At 38.6% G+C, this 16,984-nt stretch overlaps 1 protein-coding gene across 1 annotated transcript in view; it reads right to left on the minus strand.

Annotated features, from left to right (window-relative positions):
- Positions 1-16,580, minus strand: part of prpf6 (PRP6 pre-mRNA processing factor 6 homolog (S. cerevisiae)) — a 57,062-nt gene extending 40,482 nt beyond the window's left edge. Inside the window, exons 1-5 of the mRNA XM_060836370.1 lie at positions 16,405-16,580; positions 10,621-10,786; positions 7,775-7,893; positions 5,086-5,164; positions 4,564-4,740 (exon numbers count right to left, since the gene is read on the minus strand). Coding sequence (XP_060692353.1) covers positions 4,564-4,740; positions 5,086-5,164; positions 7,775-7,893; positions 10,621-10,786; positions 16,405-16,580 — 717 coding nt within the window. The remainder of the gene's footprint in view (positions 1-4,563; positions 4,741-5,085; positions 5,165-7,774; positions 7,894-10,620; positions 10,787-16,404) is intronic.
- Between the last annotated feature and the right edge of the window lie 404 nt (positions 16,581-16,984).

Genomic DNA, 16,984 nt, shown 5'->3' on the forward strand with positions numbered 1-16,984 from the left:
AACGTCCTGTACAGCCACCACATCACATCCCAACTCCTATGGTCAGTGTTCTGACCAATGAATGGCAAGAATGCCAAATGCCTTCTACACCATCCTGTTTACTTGTGACTCCACTTTCAAGGAAATATGCACCTGCAACCCAAGGTGTCTTTGTTTAGCAACACTCACAAGGGCCCTATCATCAACTGTATAAGTCCTGCTCTGGTTTGCCTTACTGTGAACCCTTCTTCAAACTAGTTAATTTGAAGTCTTCTGTATGGACCTAATTATGTGACTCACCATAATACTGATCCCAGCATGGTTCAGGTAATGACCATCCAAAGGGTACAGCTTCCTCTTTGCTCAGTACAGGTACCAGTGTCACATTATGAAATGTATTTAGCTCAGTGAATGTTGTGGGAGATATGTATTTAACTCTCATTTTATTTATCTCAAGCCAAATCGGTTGAGACTCAGGTCATAATTCAGAGATCATCATCTTGCGATTCTGCTTTTCAATTTAGCCTCGAGCTGTTGAGACTCCCTTAGCCAAACGTCTGTCAGTATGTCATTGATACCAATCCACACAACCACCTGATTTTCATCCTTCCACCCCATATTTCTCTCCAGCGCAGAAGTTGGCACTGAGATTTCAAGACCTAGGGTCAGAAAATCATATCTACCCAATAACTATATTGTTCCCTGCTACAACTGCATTCTTTCATGTTACCCACCTTTATGGCTCCCTGCACAGGGGTGCTTTGGTCGGTTTGCACATCCCTCCTGCAGTCCTTGCTCTCAGCCACACAAGTTTCAAGAACCTCAATGTACTGGACAATTGCATCAACCAGAACAGATTAACAGGATCTTGGTTTAACATGTCACACAAAGCACTGCATTTTTGAAAGAAATTGCAGCACTCCTTTAGTGTAAATCAAACTCCACACATTTGCAAGTGTTTAAGCCTTGCTTGATCTTGAACTGAGGGCTGTCTACTGCCTGTTGAATTGAACTGATAGATATCCAAATATCTCAAGTATTACACTCAAAGTTTACAAATTACTACTTCCATTTGCATTTGTTACCTTGAAAGATTATCAGGGTTAATCAGAATAACTACTACATATGACAACATTACTCTAACAAGCCACTAGTTATAACATATTAGATTTTTTGAAGGTATCTGCAGGTTTATTTCTGAGTTTCCAAGGTTGAAAAAAGAAGTGCTCTGAAAGGTACTATGTGCTGAAGTTCCTTTGATAATTACATGTAACACAAAGAACTAATCGCCAAATGTCAAAACTGCTAAAACCTCCACTGCCACCTGGTGGTTAAAACAAAATTAGAGAAAGAAAATCACTGGCAAACTGGTGTATTAAGATGCAAATTCACAAAATCCATTAGGCTGAAATATATTTTTACATTTAATACAACATTTTCCCCCCCTCACAGTTTTGATAGAGTTACACATCACAGAAATAGATCCTTTGGTTCAACCAGTCCATTCCGACCACAATCACAAATTACACTAGGCCCACTTGCCTGCACTTGGCCCACATCCTGCCAAACCTTTCTTATTTATGTCTTTTAAACAGTGTAACTGTACCTGTATCCACCATTTCCTTTGGAAGTTCATTCCTCAGCAAACCAGTCTGTGTAAAAAAGTTGTCCCTCATGTCCTTTTCAAATCTTTCTTCTCACCTTAAAAATATACCCCTAATTTTGAAATTCCCACAATAGAGAAAAGATACTTACTATCCACCTTATCTATACCCCTCATGATTTTAAAAACCTCCATAAGGTTCATCCCTCAACCTCTTGCCCAAGTCCTGCCCTGGTTTGTTTTACCAAAACGCAATACCTTGCTTTTATCCAAATTAAACTCCATCTGCCACTCCTCAGTCCATTCACCCAATCGATCAAAATTTCTTTGTATTCTTAAATAACCTTCTGCACTGTCCACTAAACCACTAATTTTGGTGTCATCCGCCAACTTACTAACAATGCCTTCTATATTCTCATCTAAATCATTTATAAAGCATTTGAACGACTGGATACTACAAAGACAATGGGCCCTGTCAACATCTCAGCAATAATCCCAAAGTCTCGTACTTCAGATCCAGCTGCGTCCCAAGACAAGCTGTTCCAGTCAATGGGCATCTACTTGACAATATAAAAATTGCCCAAGAATAAAACGTGCACAAAAAAAACAGAACAAATTCAATCTAGTCAAATGCTGCTACATTGGTCTACTCTTCATCGGAATAACTACTGTATATGACAACATTACTCAAACAAGCTACTAGTTATAACATATTAGATTTTTGGACTGTTATCAACAGCCTGCTCAGTGATGCTCAATTTGGGTTCCGTCAGTGCCATTGGCCTCCTCATAAGAGCTGAAATCCAGAGGTCGGAAGAAAGTCACTGCCTCTTGCACCAAGGCAGCATTTGACCAAGTACGGCATCAACAAGTAGGAGCAAAACTAGAGTCAATGGGAATCATAGGGAACACCCTATATGCTGGCTAGTATCATGCATAACAAAAAGGCGAATGGCTGTGGCTGTTGAAGGGTCATCATTTCAGTCCAAGGGTTTCATATCCTCAGGATGGTATCCTGATCCCAACAATCTTCAGTGACTTCAATGACTTTTCTCCATCATATGATAAGATCTAACAATGTCATTTGATGACTGCATAATGCTTGGAACTTTATGTAACTCCTCACGTTCAAATGCTAGGAGTTGACCATTTCCAACAATGGGAATCTAACCATAGCCCTTTGGAGTTTTAATGGTATTACTAGCATTGAATCCCCAACTGTGAAAATTCTGAGATTACCATTATTTAGAAACTAAAATGGACCAGAAATTAAAAACTGTGCCCATAAGAGTTGGCCTGAGGCCAAGAATTCTGCAACGAGTAACTCATTTACGATCTTCTCAATGCCATCAACAATCTACAAGGTAGACATCAAGAGTGCGATGGAATGTCCTCCACTTGCCAGGATAAGTACAGCTCCAATACCACATGAAACTTGCCACAATCTAGGATAACCTGTCTGCTTGGCTAACTCCTCTGGCATCACCTTCAACATTCACTCCCTTCACCACATATGCAGCATTAGTGACGAACCATCCACAACATGCACTGTGGAAACTTACCAAGTTTCCATTGAGAGCACCTTCCAAATCTGCAATCTCTACTATCTAGAAGGACAAAGACAGGAGATGCAACAGGAATGCTTACAAATGCAAATTCTCCAAGTCACATATCATTCTGACTTGGAGCTATGTCACCATACACAGTCACTAGACAAAGTCTTGGAAATCCCTCCTTACCATCATTGTTGTGCCCTTAAAGGCCACAGACTTTAACAGTTTAAGGTGGCAGCTCACCACCACCTTCTCCAGGGCAATTAAGAATAGGCAATAAATGCTAGTCCAGCCACCACCTCCTACACCCCATAAATGAAAATACAAGGAAATAACCAACAACATTTTTCATGCTAAATACATATTTTTTTGCTAGTCAGTTTCCCAACAATGTACAAGTGAGACACATTAAAAATGTTTCCAATATATTCAGTACTTTTATGTGATGCATATTTGAACTAACATCTGTAGAACAGCATGAGTCATCTCCACTTCTCTGTGATTAGATTTTTCAGAACAAGATACACAAAATCAGTATTGCTGTCACAATATTAACTAATAAATTTAGTTATTTTCTTAAGACCATTGAGCTCTGAATATCCTAATTTGCCTTGATTTGATTTATTGTAGTCACATGTACCTACATTTTACATTGTGATGCTGTTCTGATCTCAACTGGCCAAATCAGTTCCCCAACTAAAATCTCACTCAATAGATCAGTTTTTTTCTATTTTGGCTTTAATGAGGTGAAATGCCATTACTCTCAAAATCATTATTTTACAATACTCTCAGAATTTCTTCTCTTTCACATCTATAGAGCTTAAATTCTTAAATAGGGCTTCAATTCCTAGCCTTGAAAATCTGATAGCATCTTTGTGGAGCTTTGATACAACTGAACCCGAGACTTTTTCAGCTTCAAATAACTCCTTGAGAATTTTAACCAAACATTTCTGGGCTGGAACTTCAAAATGAAACTGCTTACACCAAGTTAATCTGCTTTTTAAAACTGTTGCAAACCATCTCCTTTCGCAGGAGCAATTATTTCCAACATCCAGCAACAGCCTGGATTTCTGCAAAACCCACCAAACTAAAATCCAAAAGCTTTATTCCAAGCTTTGTGTATTTCCCTAATCAAAACAGAATCTCTGATCTTCTAAAGTTGAAGTCTATTGTACAACTATTGACTTTGCTTGCCATAAAAACTCTTCAATAAAAACAAACTGCATTGTATACTAGGAACTCTGTCTCATAATGTTTTTAAGATATCACTGTGGCTATAGAAACACTTGCAAGTTATTCATTAATACACTCCTTCACACAGAGTCCAAAACCCACAAACCACTAAGGAAAATCCAAACACAAACTAAATAACAGAGTATATATAAATCACACACATTATATTACAGTTACATACACAGGTATACTGACCGTCTGTCTGGGATCTACAGATGTGTGTTGTTCTCCAGTTTGTAAATGTTTGGCAAAGAAACTATCTGGTACAGGTGTCAGTTTCTCATAGCGAGGATTTCGTTGACGTTTGTTACGAGCATCTCCAACTTCAGGGATACTTAACCATTCTTCTTCTGTAACTTCTGAAAGTTTTCTCTGAAGAGAATTTTTTAAAAAATGTGTTACATAAACTTTAAAATATTCCTAAAATTGCAACATAATTTACTTACAAATTAATCAATCCATAAGAAGTGCATTAGACCCCTAACACGTTCACACCAGAGAGAACACCTATGGATGCCCTAGCTCACCTGGACACCCAGTTTTAGCGGTCTCCTCAACTTGAGGCAAACTATCTTGTCCACAAAAATAAGGGACCACTCTCTTGCAGTCAAACTCAATCTCTTAACTGGAATGTTGCATTGCACAGAGGAGTCGATAAACTGGGTAAAAGGGGAAAAGAAAAGCCTTAGTTTTCTGCTGAAAGACAAGAAGAATTACCTTCAGATCGGAAAACTGTTGCTGGATTTTTGGACGTTCCATACGGTACTTTTCAATTTCTTCTTTTTCCCGCTGTTCCCTGTTCAGTGAGGAGATGATTGTAAATTCAAAATGAACATACTCCATACAAAATACTTACCTTCTTGAACAAATTTCCATTAACTACAAGAAATATAGTAGAAAGAAAATAATTCAAAACCTAACCTTTTAAATCAAACCTAATTTGAAAAATTCATGCATTTAACTAATGTGGACAAGAAGTTGCTGCAATTAAATGGTCTAAACACTTCTCAAATTACCATACAGCTTCCACTGAAAGGACATATGTCGAGGGGCAATTCTACAGGAACCAACATTTTAATAAATTCTTTCAACTAGTTATTTACTTAGCAACATTTGCTAATAAACACAAGAATAAGGATATTTACATTAACTAATATGTGACAATGCTCAAGTACGCTGGTATATAGTACTGATCTTTAGCTACTAATTTGGTACCTATTCCATTGGTACCAACATTCAGACATCTCCCCTTGAGGAAATTATATCAAGTGCATTAATTGAATTAACAATCAATTCCAGGCTCATTACTACTTCTGTGTAACTTTTTCTATAACTGTCACCTTTTGTGGGGATAGACAACATTATGGGCCAAAGGTAGGTCACTACCACTGTGCACATTAATTGACCCTTAAGATCAGCACAGAAAGCTTAATTACTGGTAGCATTAATGCATTTTAGTGGCATGACAGCTATTAGTGAGCAACAATCAAACTCTGGTCCTGAATACCAAAAAATATAGATTCTCATTCTTACATGCACCAAAATCTTCGGAGAAATCTTTTTTGAGAAACCTTGCCTTTTTAAAATCTCTTCCTCTCTCCATCAATCCAATCTTACTATCCAATTTATCTTTCAATACCCAAGGTGACATGTAAGTTATCCACTCTAGTTTATTCTTAATTCCTCCACTGCATATTTCTCAATATTTAATTCTCACTGGTTAAGAGGTAACATTATTGGATCTGATGTTCACTATGGCTTCTATTGATGTTCCCCAGACATTATTAGTTCACACTTCCAACAACATTCAGAGTGAAAAAACTAATTTTGAGCTGTGTGGTACAGAAACAAATCTAAGCAACAGATATGCAAGCACTGCAGCAAACTATAGTCCAGTATCTTGATTAGATTAGATTCCCTACGGTGTGGAAACAGGCTCTTCGTCCCAACAAGTCCACACAACCATCCAAACAGTAACCCACCCAGACCCATTTCCCTCTGACTAATGCACCTGACACTATGGGCAATTTCGAATGGCAAATTCACCTGACCTGCACATCTTTGGATTGTGGGAGGAAACTGGAGCACCCGGAGTAAACCCAGGCAGACACTGGGAGAATGTCTGTGTGGAGTTTGCACAGTCGCCTAAGGCTGGAATCAAACCTGAGTCCCTGGCGCTGTCAGGCAGAAGTGCTAACCACTGAGCCACTGTGTCATCCCATCTTGTGGATACAATTGCTTTGTATGCTTAAATGAAGAGTGTTATACCTTGTATTTAAATGCGCAGCACAAGATCTTTGATTGTTGGAAGGAAATGCAATTAAAAAGCTGCAGGTAATATTGATCCAATATTTAGCACAAAGCAAAATTTGCTTTGCACTGTACACAAAATTTTATCTTTTACAATTCAGTGGTAAATATTTGACAATGCCTTGAAATGTTGTTCACATTTCAGCTCCAGTATCCTCATGAGTTTCAATGTATCAAATTTCTGCATTTAAGAATAAAATAATTCATTAAATTATCCATTCATTATGGATTTGGATTAATAATTATCTGTGTCTCCCGTGTTTAGTGTCATGATGAATCAGGGAGGAGGTAAAGTCAATAACTAGGGAAGCTTCAACAATGTTAATGAACACATTACTAAAATTACAGAATGGACACATTAATTTCAAAAACATGAAGTATTACATTTTGCCAAGAAAGACAAGATCACATTATTTGGAAAATTAGAATCTAAATGAGGCATGGGAGCAAAGTAATTTGGAGGAGCACATATACAATCGCTAAAAAATAGTAAGGGTGGCTAATTAGATAATAATGAAGGCAACCTACGTGGAGAGCTTATTGCTAAAGATGTCAAACAGAAAAATCAATAAGTCGGGCTAAAAATTTGAATCAAAATACCATTTTCAGATCTAGTTGCTAGGATGCATAGACATTTCAGAAGGTGCAAACGATCTAAAAGGATGAAATCAGAACTGCAAGGTTATACGTATTGGAGATAATGAACAGGCTGGATTTCTTCACTAAAAAAAGGGAAAACAACGGGTGACCTACTAAAGACCTTTAAAATTTGAAACAGCTTTGATAAATCAGTCACAAAAGTGTTTCTACTTGTGGGAGTTGTAAAACTAGCAATTATAAATATTGGAAGTCACCAAAAATGCAAATAGGAAATTCCAAATAAATTTCTTTATCCAGAGAGGTAAGATTGCAGAACTCATTCCCCACAGTGAGTGCATAGTATAGACATACTTAAGAGGAATTTGTGTAAGAATGACAGATTTAGAGGGGTATGCAGATCTACTAGAGAGAAAAAAGGGAAGAGGGTCCAAGTACAGTTTGGACTAGTTGGGTCAAATTGCCTGTTGCTGCTGTAAATTATATAAAATTTTCATACCTTCTGTCTTTCCTTCTTTCATCCATTCGCTTGTCCAATGCAGCATAGATTGCATCAGCTTCTTCATCATCCTTTTCATATGGGCCACTTGAGAACAAACTTCCAGCATATCCATTAAACTTAAAAAGAAAATAATTTCTTTAATATCTCCAATATATCAAGTGAAAACCATCAGACAATGAGATAAGATTTACAGATTTGTGATTTATTGTGTTGGTAAGGAAGAATGCTGAATGTACAATGCTTCCACCTAAGTATATCAATCTTGATGGCAAACGGAACTGAATTTTCACTCAAATATGTAACTGAAAACTATTGAGAAAACATTAAAATATCATTACGGATTCCAAAAAAAAGGAAGTTGTGTTTGAACAATCTTACTGAATACTTTGAAAATAATTTTAGATAAGGGTAATGCTTCAGATGTAGAATGAAGATAAAATATTATGGAATTTGGAACAGAAAAACATTATAAATAGAAGTAGGAATAGGCCATTCAGCCCCGCAAGCCTGCCCACCATTCTTTAAGATGATTGTTAATCTACCCTAGACCTCAACTTCTCTTTCGTACCACTTCCTCATCAACCTCAACTCCTTGATATTACAGAAACCTACCTACATCCATTTTAAGCACGGTCAGTGATCTAGCCCAGAGTGTTGTGGAGGACAGAGAATTCCAAAAATTCACTACCCTGTGGGAGAAGGAATTCCTTTTCTGCTGGTTTATAAACAAAATCCCAATTCTTTCAATTCCTCAGTTTTGGATCGGTGCATCAACGGTCTTATATTTATGTAGCTTTAAATATGGACTAAAATAGGAAAATAACTTTTAAAAACCACAGGTTGTCAAACGATTACTGCACTTTTCAAAAGCAAATAACCTGACAACAATTGTAGATTAGATTCTCTACAGTATGGAAATAGGCCATTTGGCTCATTTTGTTTATACCAACCCTCTGAAGAGTAACCCACCCTGACCCATTCCCCGACCCTATATTTACCCCTGACTAATGAATCTAACACTATGGACAATTTAGCATGGCCAATTCACCTGGCCTGCACATCCTTGGATTGTAAATACTGTTTACATGGCTGCTTGCTCAAACAGTAGCGTAAGGCAAGTCCAACAGACAGGTTCAGACTAAAGAGTGCATTCGAATGGTTCTTTAACTGGAAACAAGTAGCTAATTGGTCTGCAGGACAGTGAGTAGCTAGCAATGATAAAGGCTTTTTGGCTGCCACCAATTTTGTGATTGACTCCCGGTAGCTGAACATCTTGGGATTGTCAATGTTTTAGTAGAAACCACTGGACCTCTAGCAGAGGAGCTGTTTTTGTTTTGCAGTTAAAGTAAACATTTCAAGCCTGAGGGTAGCACGTTGATTTCTCCTTTCTCGTTGCTGTAAACTGTGACTTTTAATCCATAAGTCAAAGATCTTTATAAACGTGAACCAGTTTGCCGGTGCTTCTTGCAAACAAGCAAAAGTATCTGGAAAATGAGATTGTGAAGCAGCAATCTGATCAGTAAGAGGATTTTTTAGTTATCCAGGAAGAGTGGCACTGGTGGAATGCCTTTGAAGTTTTCCTCACCACCCATAGCACACACTGACTTGTATGCCTGTCCTGATGTGTGTGTACGGGGAGTTTATAAAGGGTCTTGAATTTTCACTAGGAAGAGTTGCATACCAATGGTTTAGAATTGTTTATCTATAGCTAGAATATGTTTATTTGTAACAAATAGCCATTCTTATTACGTATAGAAACCTGTTCCAGTGCTTTCTGTCAACTTGGATCTGAAATTGGGGTATTCTGCATACTGTTCAAAATCTTTAACTTTTGTGATGACTCTGAAAATACCAGTTTTGATTTCCTGCAATCGATCCCACTGATATATTCCTTAATACCTTTGTTAACCACAAGTAATTGATTGTCAGAGTTCTTTTCTCGGACAAGGATGAATTTTTCCTGATTGTAATGAAAAGTATACCACAGCTTGACCACCGACCTTCCCCATAATCTATTTTCCTGCCCATTTCAGATAAATATTTTTTCATATGTCTCTAACTGTCCTTACTTAATTTGAGAACACTAGTTACTTGCCTTCAAACTGGCTTGAAACTTCTACCATATTGCGATTGCTACCCGCTCACCACCCCAACCAAGATTTTGTTTTATTACTTCTACTTCATTTAACGTTACTAGAGCTCATATAGCCAGTTCCCACATAGGCTCTGCAATGTATTACTCTAAGAAACAATCCCTGATGCACTGTACAAATTTGTCTTTCATGTTTGCCTTGCTCATTTGATTTGTCCTGTCCATATCCAGATTAAAATTAACCAGAACAACTGTCATGTCCTTCTTACACACCCATTATTTCTTCATTTATATTTGACTCTCCAGCGAGGCAATTCTTCAGGGGCCTTTGGATAGTGCAACTTCTTTCCATTGGGTGGAAATAGGGATAACAATCTGATTTCACATCATGAGCTACTGGACCTATATCACAACTCACCACTTCACTAATATTTTAGAAATACTAGCCCAACTCCTTTTCATCTATTTTCTGGAACATTGAGTATGTTTGAATACTGAGTTCAGGTGACAATAATATTTGAAAGACTTTAAAGCATATAAAGTCAAAACTTTAGAAGTCATCCTACACAAATGGTAGCAAAGTAAAGGAAAGCACACTACGGAATGAAACAAAAATAAACACTTGCAATTGGCTTACCACATCAAAAATATGTTATTTTTGTAACTTCTAATTTTCCTGCATCTTCTGAAGCAAACATGATATTTTTAATTTCATCTTAATATTCCTTATTACAAATACACTGTTTATTACCTCATCATAGTTAGTGTCATTCAAATCTTCGTCATCATCATCTGCCTGATTTTTTTTCATTTGATCACCAACAGTCCTTTTTCCTGGGGGAGCATGGCGGTCATCAACTGGGTCGTTGGCATCGCGAGCAGGACCAATATCAGAACGCGTTGTGAAACCAGTGGCACTGAACAAGGACAAGATTTCAATGAACAAGTAGGTCACAAACAAACAGACAGTTCATCAATGACTTTGTCTTGAGTGGTCAACATGGACTCTGTTCTTAAATCATGCAAGTTTCTTCTTTTGTAACAAAAGTAATGCTTTATCTGTTAGGAGAGGTGCTTTACTTGTAATTTTATTTCAACTTGGCATATTTTCTGTACAATATATTTTAAAAAATCAATTATCTGTATTTTCATTATTAAATACTGCACGTTTTTAATTGATCCTTTGCTAGTATACCCTCCCAGACTACAATCTTGAGAAGTCACTTAATGCACATATGTTCGAACAAAACTGGTTATCAAACTCATGAAATCCACACAACTCAATGCTATTTAGGGTCATATTTACTTCCAGGCTATTAAAAATCTTTGCATGAGATGCACTCTTCTTTTAACGTGCCACTGTCAAAAACTTTGGTCACAAAACTGTTTTAATTCAATTTTGCTTTTTCTATACGATCTGGCATATTGAGATTGCTGGAGAGTTATGGAACAAGTATCTTCCAACAGTGTTGCTGCAATAAAACTCCAAGTGACATGTGGTCAGACGATACACTTTGGAACTTTGCGTTCTAAAGACAGCTAAACTTCAGATAGAGCTAAGCCAGATGAAAGCACAGCTTTAGCATAGGCAAGATCAGAGACATTAAAACATATTTGGTACAATCAAAATGTTATAAAGGTGGCAAGGCCTGTGATGTACTGCAGCTGCACAATGTGGAAGCTTGTGGACACCAATGTGATCAAAAACATCTGTAGTCAAGAAACTTTGGCAAAGTCTGAGCTTCAGATACTATCATGCCTCAGGGAGAAGTAACATCACTTAGACATTTTATTTCAGGAAGTATTCAGACCTTGGAGTTCCACGTTGATCCATAGTACAAAAAAGAAGGGTACAAGTACATGAGGGAGGTATGCCAATTGAGAAGGCAGAAGTGTTGAAATGTCAGCTGTTGCAATTCTTCAACAGGCTCAAGGTTCTTGCATTTTGTTTGAAGGCATAACAAACTGGTGATGGCATCATGATGTATGGCAGCCATTCAAATGACGAGATAAAGTATAAATGTCGTGGTAGTATGGGACAGCACAGACAGGGAGGCCGACATAGTTCCCCGTAACCGGGAATGAGAATCCAAAAGACTGTAATACCTGTCCGGTGCCAGGGTTTGGGACATCTGCCCCAGTGGAAGGTAACCTATCATGGGACAGGCAAAAAACAATTGATATGGTCCACATAGGTACAAGGACAAAGTGGTTCTGCACAGGGAGTATGAGCAGCTAGAGGCTAAATTTAAAAACCAGAATAACAAAAGAACAGAAGCAAATTGGTGTAGGGAAGTCAAATTAGGGAGTTGAATATGTGGCTCAAAGATTAGATTAGATTAGACTTAGATTAGACTTACAGTGTGGAAACAGGCCCTTCGGCCCAACAAGTCCACACCGACCCGCCGAAGCGAAACCCACCCATACCCCTACATTTACCCCTTACCTACCACTACGGGCAATTTAGCATGGCCAATTCACCTGACCCGCACATTTTTGGAGTGTGGGAGGAAACCGGAGCACCCGGAGGAAACCCACGCAGACACGGGGAGAACGTGCAAACTCCACACAGTCAGTCGCCTGAGTCGGGAATTGAACCCGGGTCTCAGGCGCTGTGAGGCAGCAGTGCTAACCACTGTGCCACCGTGCCGCCCACAGAGAAATAAGTTTCAGATATTTGGGTACAAAAATTGGAGATGCCTTCACTTGAGTTGATTTGGGTCTAGTACTCTGGCAACTTATATAGTAGGTCAGTTTAGAGGGTTTTAAACTAAATAGTTTAACAAATCTGGCTAACTAGATTAAAAGTAGATTGGAAGATGAGTTCACAGTGTGCTATTGGAGTTGCTTAGAGTAGCACATTCTAAAGCCAGCCAGACAGCAGACTATTCTGGATCTCAGTATGTAATAAGGAAGGATTAATTAATGACCTTTCAGCAAAGAAGCATCCAAGTAGTGTGATCATAGCATTACAGAATGCCATATTCAGTTGGAGGAAGAGAGACTGTGTCCAAGTCTACTACTATAAACTTAAATAAAGACAACTGAGAGAATGAAGATGGAGCATGCTAAAGCCATTTGGAGAATCAAGTTAAGAGGGAACTCATTACAGATGCATGGAAGATATTTAAATACTACTCATAACACTCAGTAAAGATATATTCATAAAAAAGACTCTTAAAAAAAGAACATATTTGTGGCCAACAGGGCAGCATGGTGGCTCAGTGGTTAACACTGCTGCCTTAAATCAAGGACCCGGGTTTGATGCCAGCCTCAGGTGATTGTCTGTGTGGAGTTTACACATTCTCCGTCTTTGTGTATGTTTTCTCTGGTTTCCTCCCACAGTCCACAGATGTGCAGGTCAGGTATTTTGGACATGCTAAATTGCCCATTGTATCTAGGGATATGCAGGCTGGATGGAGCAGCCATGGGAAATGCGGAGTTAAGGGTTGAGAGATGGGTCTGGGTGGGATGCACTTTGGAGGGACACTGTGGACTCAATAGGCCAAATGGCCTGTTTCCATATTGTTGGATTCATGAGAAGATGGTGTCAAACAGAAGGAAAATAAATTAATATGAGCCATAATCTTAAGATTGTTCAGATTATGAAGATTAGCAGAAAATGACAAAAAGATTAAGGCTTAGGTAACCTAGAGAATAAGAAAAAAGCCAGCTAGAAATATTTTAAAAAATGGTTTGACTTTCTACAAGTATTTGAGAGTCTGGAAAAATTAATAATGGAAAATAAAGAAATAATGGTTGCACTGAACAAATATTTTGTTCAAATTATTTTGAACAAATATTATATTCACTGTGGACAACAGTATCATGTCAATAGTTACTTCACAAAAGAAGAACTAATAGTGCAGATGGTAACTTCAAGCATAGATATAGGATTGGTTACTGAACAAGAATGACACTAAACATAAATGGATCATTTTTAGCGCAACAGCGATCAGTTCTGGGTCACAGCTAATTACAATTACATTGATGACTTAGATGGAGAGACCAATGCATGTTTATTAAAAATTATTAAAATCACACAAAATAGGGAGTACAGTAAGTTATGAAAAGGACCTAAGAAGTCTGAAAAGGGACATATAGATAGGTTAAATGAGTAGGCATCGATTTGGCAGATACAGTATAAGATGAAAAAATATGAACTTGTCTACCTGGAAAGAAGAATGGAAAAGCAGCATATTATATAAATGAAGGAGATATATACAGAACCCTGCAGTACAGAAGAGTCTGAGTCTTAGTACCTCAGTACATGAATTACAAAAGGTTAAAATTGAGGTAAATCAAAAGATTAGTCAGGCAAATGAAATGGTTTTGTTTATTGTAAAGACATGAATTATTAAAAAGGGGGGGGGGTTGTGAATGTTATACAAGAATTGATGAGGCTACATTTAGAGTATTGCATACAGTTTCAGCCTTCTTATTTAAGAAACAATACACTTGCATTAATAGCACCGTAGAAAAAGTCCAATTAGTTGATTCTGGGATAAAGGGACAATGTTATGAGGAAAGACTGGGCAAGTACACATTGAGGCTTATGAAGAATTAGAACTGATCTTATCCAAAAAAGTAAGAAAGAATATTTTGTTGCAGTTGCAAAGTATTCACGAGGCAACATTTGAAGTACTGTACACAGTTCTAATTTAAGAAAGGACATACATGTCTTCAGAGAAAGCTTATTTAGCTGATACTTGGGTGCGAATGGGGGATGAAGTATTTATTCTTAATTGAAAAGGTTGAACAGATTGAGACTATACCCATTGGACTCTAGAAGAATGAGGTGATCTTATTTTAACATACAAGATCCTGAGGGGACCTGATAAGTTAAACATCCTTTCAGCATCCACCCTTTTAGGAGAAACTAGAACTTGGGACAGTTTAAACCTAAAGGGTCTCATTTACAGTGGAGATTAGGAGATCATGTTCTTAGCAGGTTGACAGCCTTTGGAACTCTTTCTGAGAACAATGGAGGCAGGATTATTGACCACTTTTAAGGCAGAGATTGATTCCTTTTTGAGTGAGAATCTGTCTGTGGTTATTACGACAAATGAGAACATGGAGTTGAGCTCATAATCAAATCAACCATTATTTTGTTATGACAAAGCAAGCTATAGGGGTTAAAAGGCACAACCCTGTTCCTAATTCACAGGTGTATATCTATATCCTATGAAACAAAAACTCCTGAGGGGATTGTCAGGATGGATGCTGAGAGGATGGCTGCTCTTGTTGTAAAGATGAAAACTAGGGGACACAGTTTAAAATATGATGTCGCCCATTTAAGATGGAGAACTTTCATTTCTCTCAGATAGCTATTATTCTGTTGAATTATCTTCCCCAGAGAGAAGTGGGATTTGGATCACTGACAACTTTCAAAACTGAGATAAATACAATTCGATTAACAAAGGAATCAATAGTTATATGGCAAACAACAGAGAAGAAATGAAACAATCAAAATAGCCATTTTCTTTTCAAATGTCAATGCAAGTTTAAGGAGTTGAATGGCCTACTCCTCCTTCCTCACCTCTGCCGGATTCATGTTGACTGATCTCAGGTTAGGAAACAATTGGATAGGACACATTCAGCATTCCTGGATTACCATGTTAAATACGCACTTAGGGCACTGACTAGACAAATTAGTCAACATTATTTAGATTAGATTAGACTTACAGTGTGGAAACAGGCCCTTCGGCCCAACAAGTCCACACCGACCCGCCGAAGCGCAACCCACCCATACCCATACATTTACCCCTTACCTAACACTATGGGCAATTTAGCATGGCCAATTCACCTGACCCGCACATCTTTGTGACTGTGGGAGGAAACCGGAGCACCCGGAGGAAACCCACGCAGACACGGGGAGAACGTGCAAACTCCACACAGTCAGTCGCCTGAGTCGGGAATTGAACCCGGGTCTACAGGCGCTGTGAGGCAGCAGTGCTAACCACTGTGCCACCGTGATTATCTTGTATATTTTTGATAAATTCATTTGCATTTGTGCATGGCCTGAGGACATTTTGAAAAATATATTGAAACAAATTCACCCAACATCTTTCAGGCATTATTGGGGGAATCAGGACTTTGTTACCTGAAACAGATCCTCATTACAGATGCAATATGTTCACTTTCTAGCTGCTTGGTGTCTACATGCTTGCAGCTCCTTATTGCAAATTGCGAGTACAAGGAAAAAAAGGATACGACTAAGTTATGTTTGATTACCGTGTTATGTTCTTAAGAAGACTACTTGCCCAGGTATGCAATGGCATGTGTCAATCGCATGTGTCAATTTTTTTAATAAAATAAAAACGACAGCAGTATTAGGCTCGCATTTATAAGAAACAATACAGTTCATTGTCTCCTCGACTCTAAAGTAATCTTTCAGGGCCTATCTGAACAGTTCAGGCGACCAGTTCATCAGTCTCAACCCCTCCTTTTACATCATGCACTTTGGTGAATTGCATTGGTCTGTTTACTTACAGAAAGCGCCTTGAAGGGAGGGAAACACGGGAATTAAACTCACCCTCTACCCAAACCCGGCACGTAACCGAGCGGCGCTGGCATGCCCAGGAACGGCTTCTTCTTCTTGTTGAGGGTCCCGGTGAGAGTTGGGCCCCCCGAACCCACCCCACTTGGTGCAGCAGCTGCACCAGCACCAGATGCCGCCACGGACCCTGCAGTCACCGCTGCCGCCGCCATCTTGCAACCGAGAGTTTGTCCCAGCAGCCTTTTCGGCAGGCGACGGCCAGAGACACGTGATTATCTCATTAACATATCAGAGCTCCTCGTTTACATCTTATTGACATATCTGAGCTGCTCTATGATATTGGATATGAAACAGAACAGCAGGTACAGCTGCCAGGTGATTGCAATGACCCACTCCCTGAAATATTGACAGGGAATTCTTGTCTCTAATCTGAGTTTTTTTCAGCCGAAACCAATAACCATGATGTAACTGGGATAGATTGTCTCCAAAGGAAAAACAATCGTTTTACAAAATGATCATCAAAGCCAAAGCAAGTTTAGACCCACCACCCAGTGAGAACCAGGAGGTACCCACTGCCCCAAAACTACAGGTAACTGAAAGCTGTGGTCCTCCGACA

This window comes from Hemiscyllium ocellatum, chromosome 15 (assembly GCF_020745735.1).
Source record: "Hemiscyllium ocellatum isolate sHemOce1 chromosome 15, sHemOce1.pat.X.cur, whole genome shotgun sequence".
Classification (NCBI taxonomy): domain Eukaryota; kingdom Metazoa; phylum Chordata; class Chondrichthyes; order Orectolobiformes; family Hemiscylliidae; genus Hemiscyllium; species Hemiscyllium ocellatum.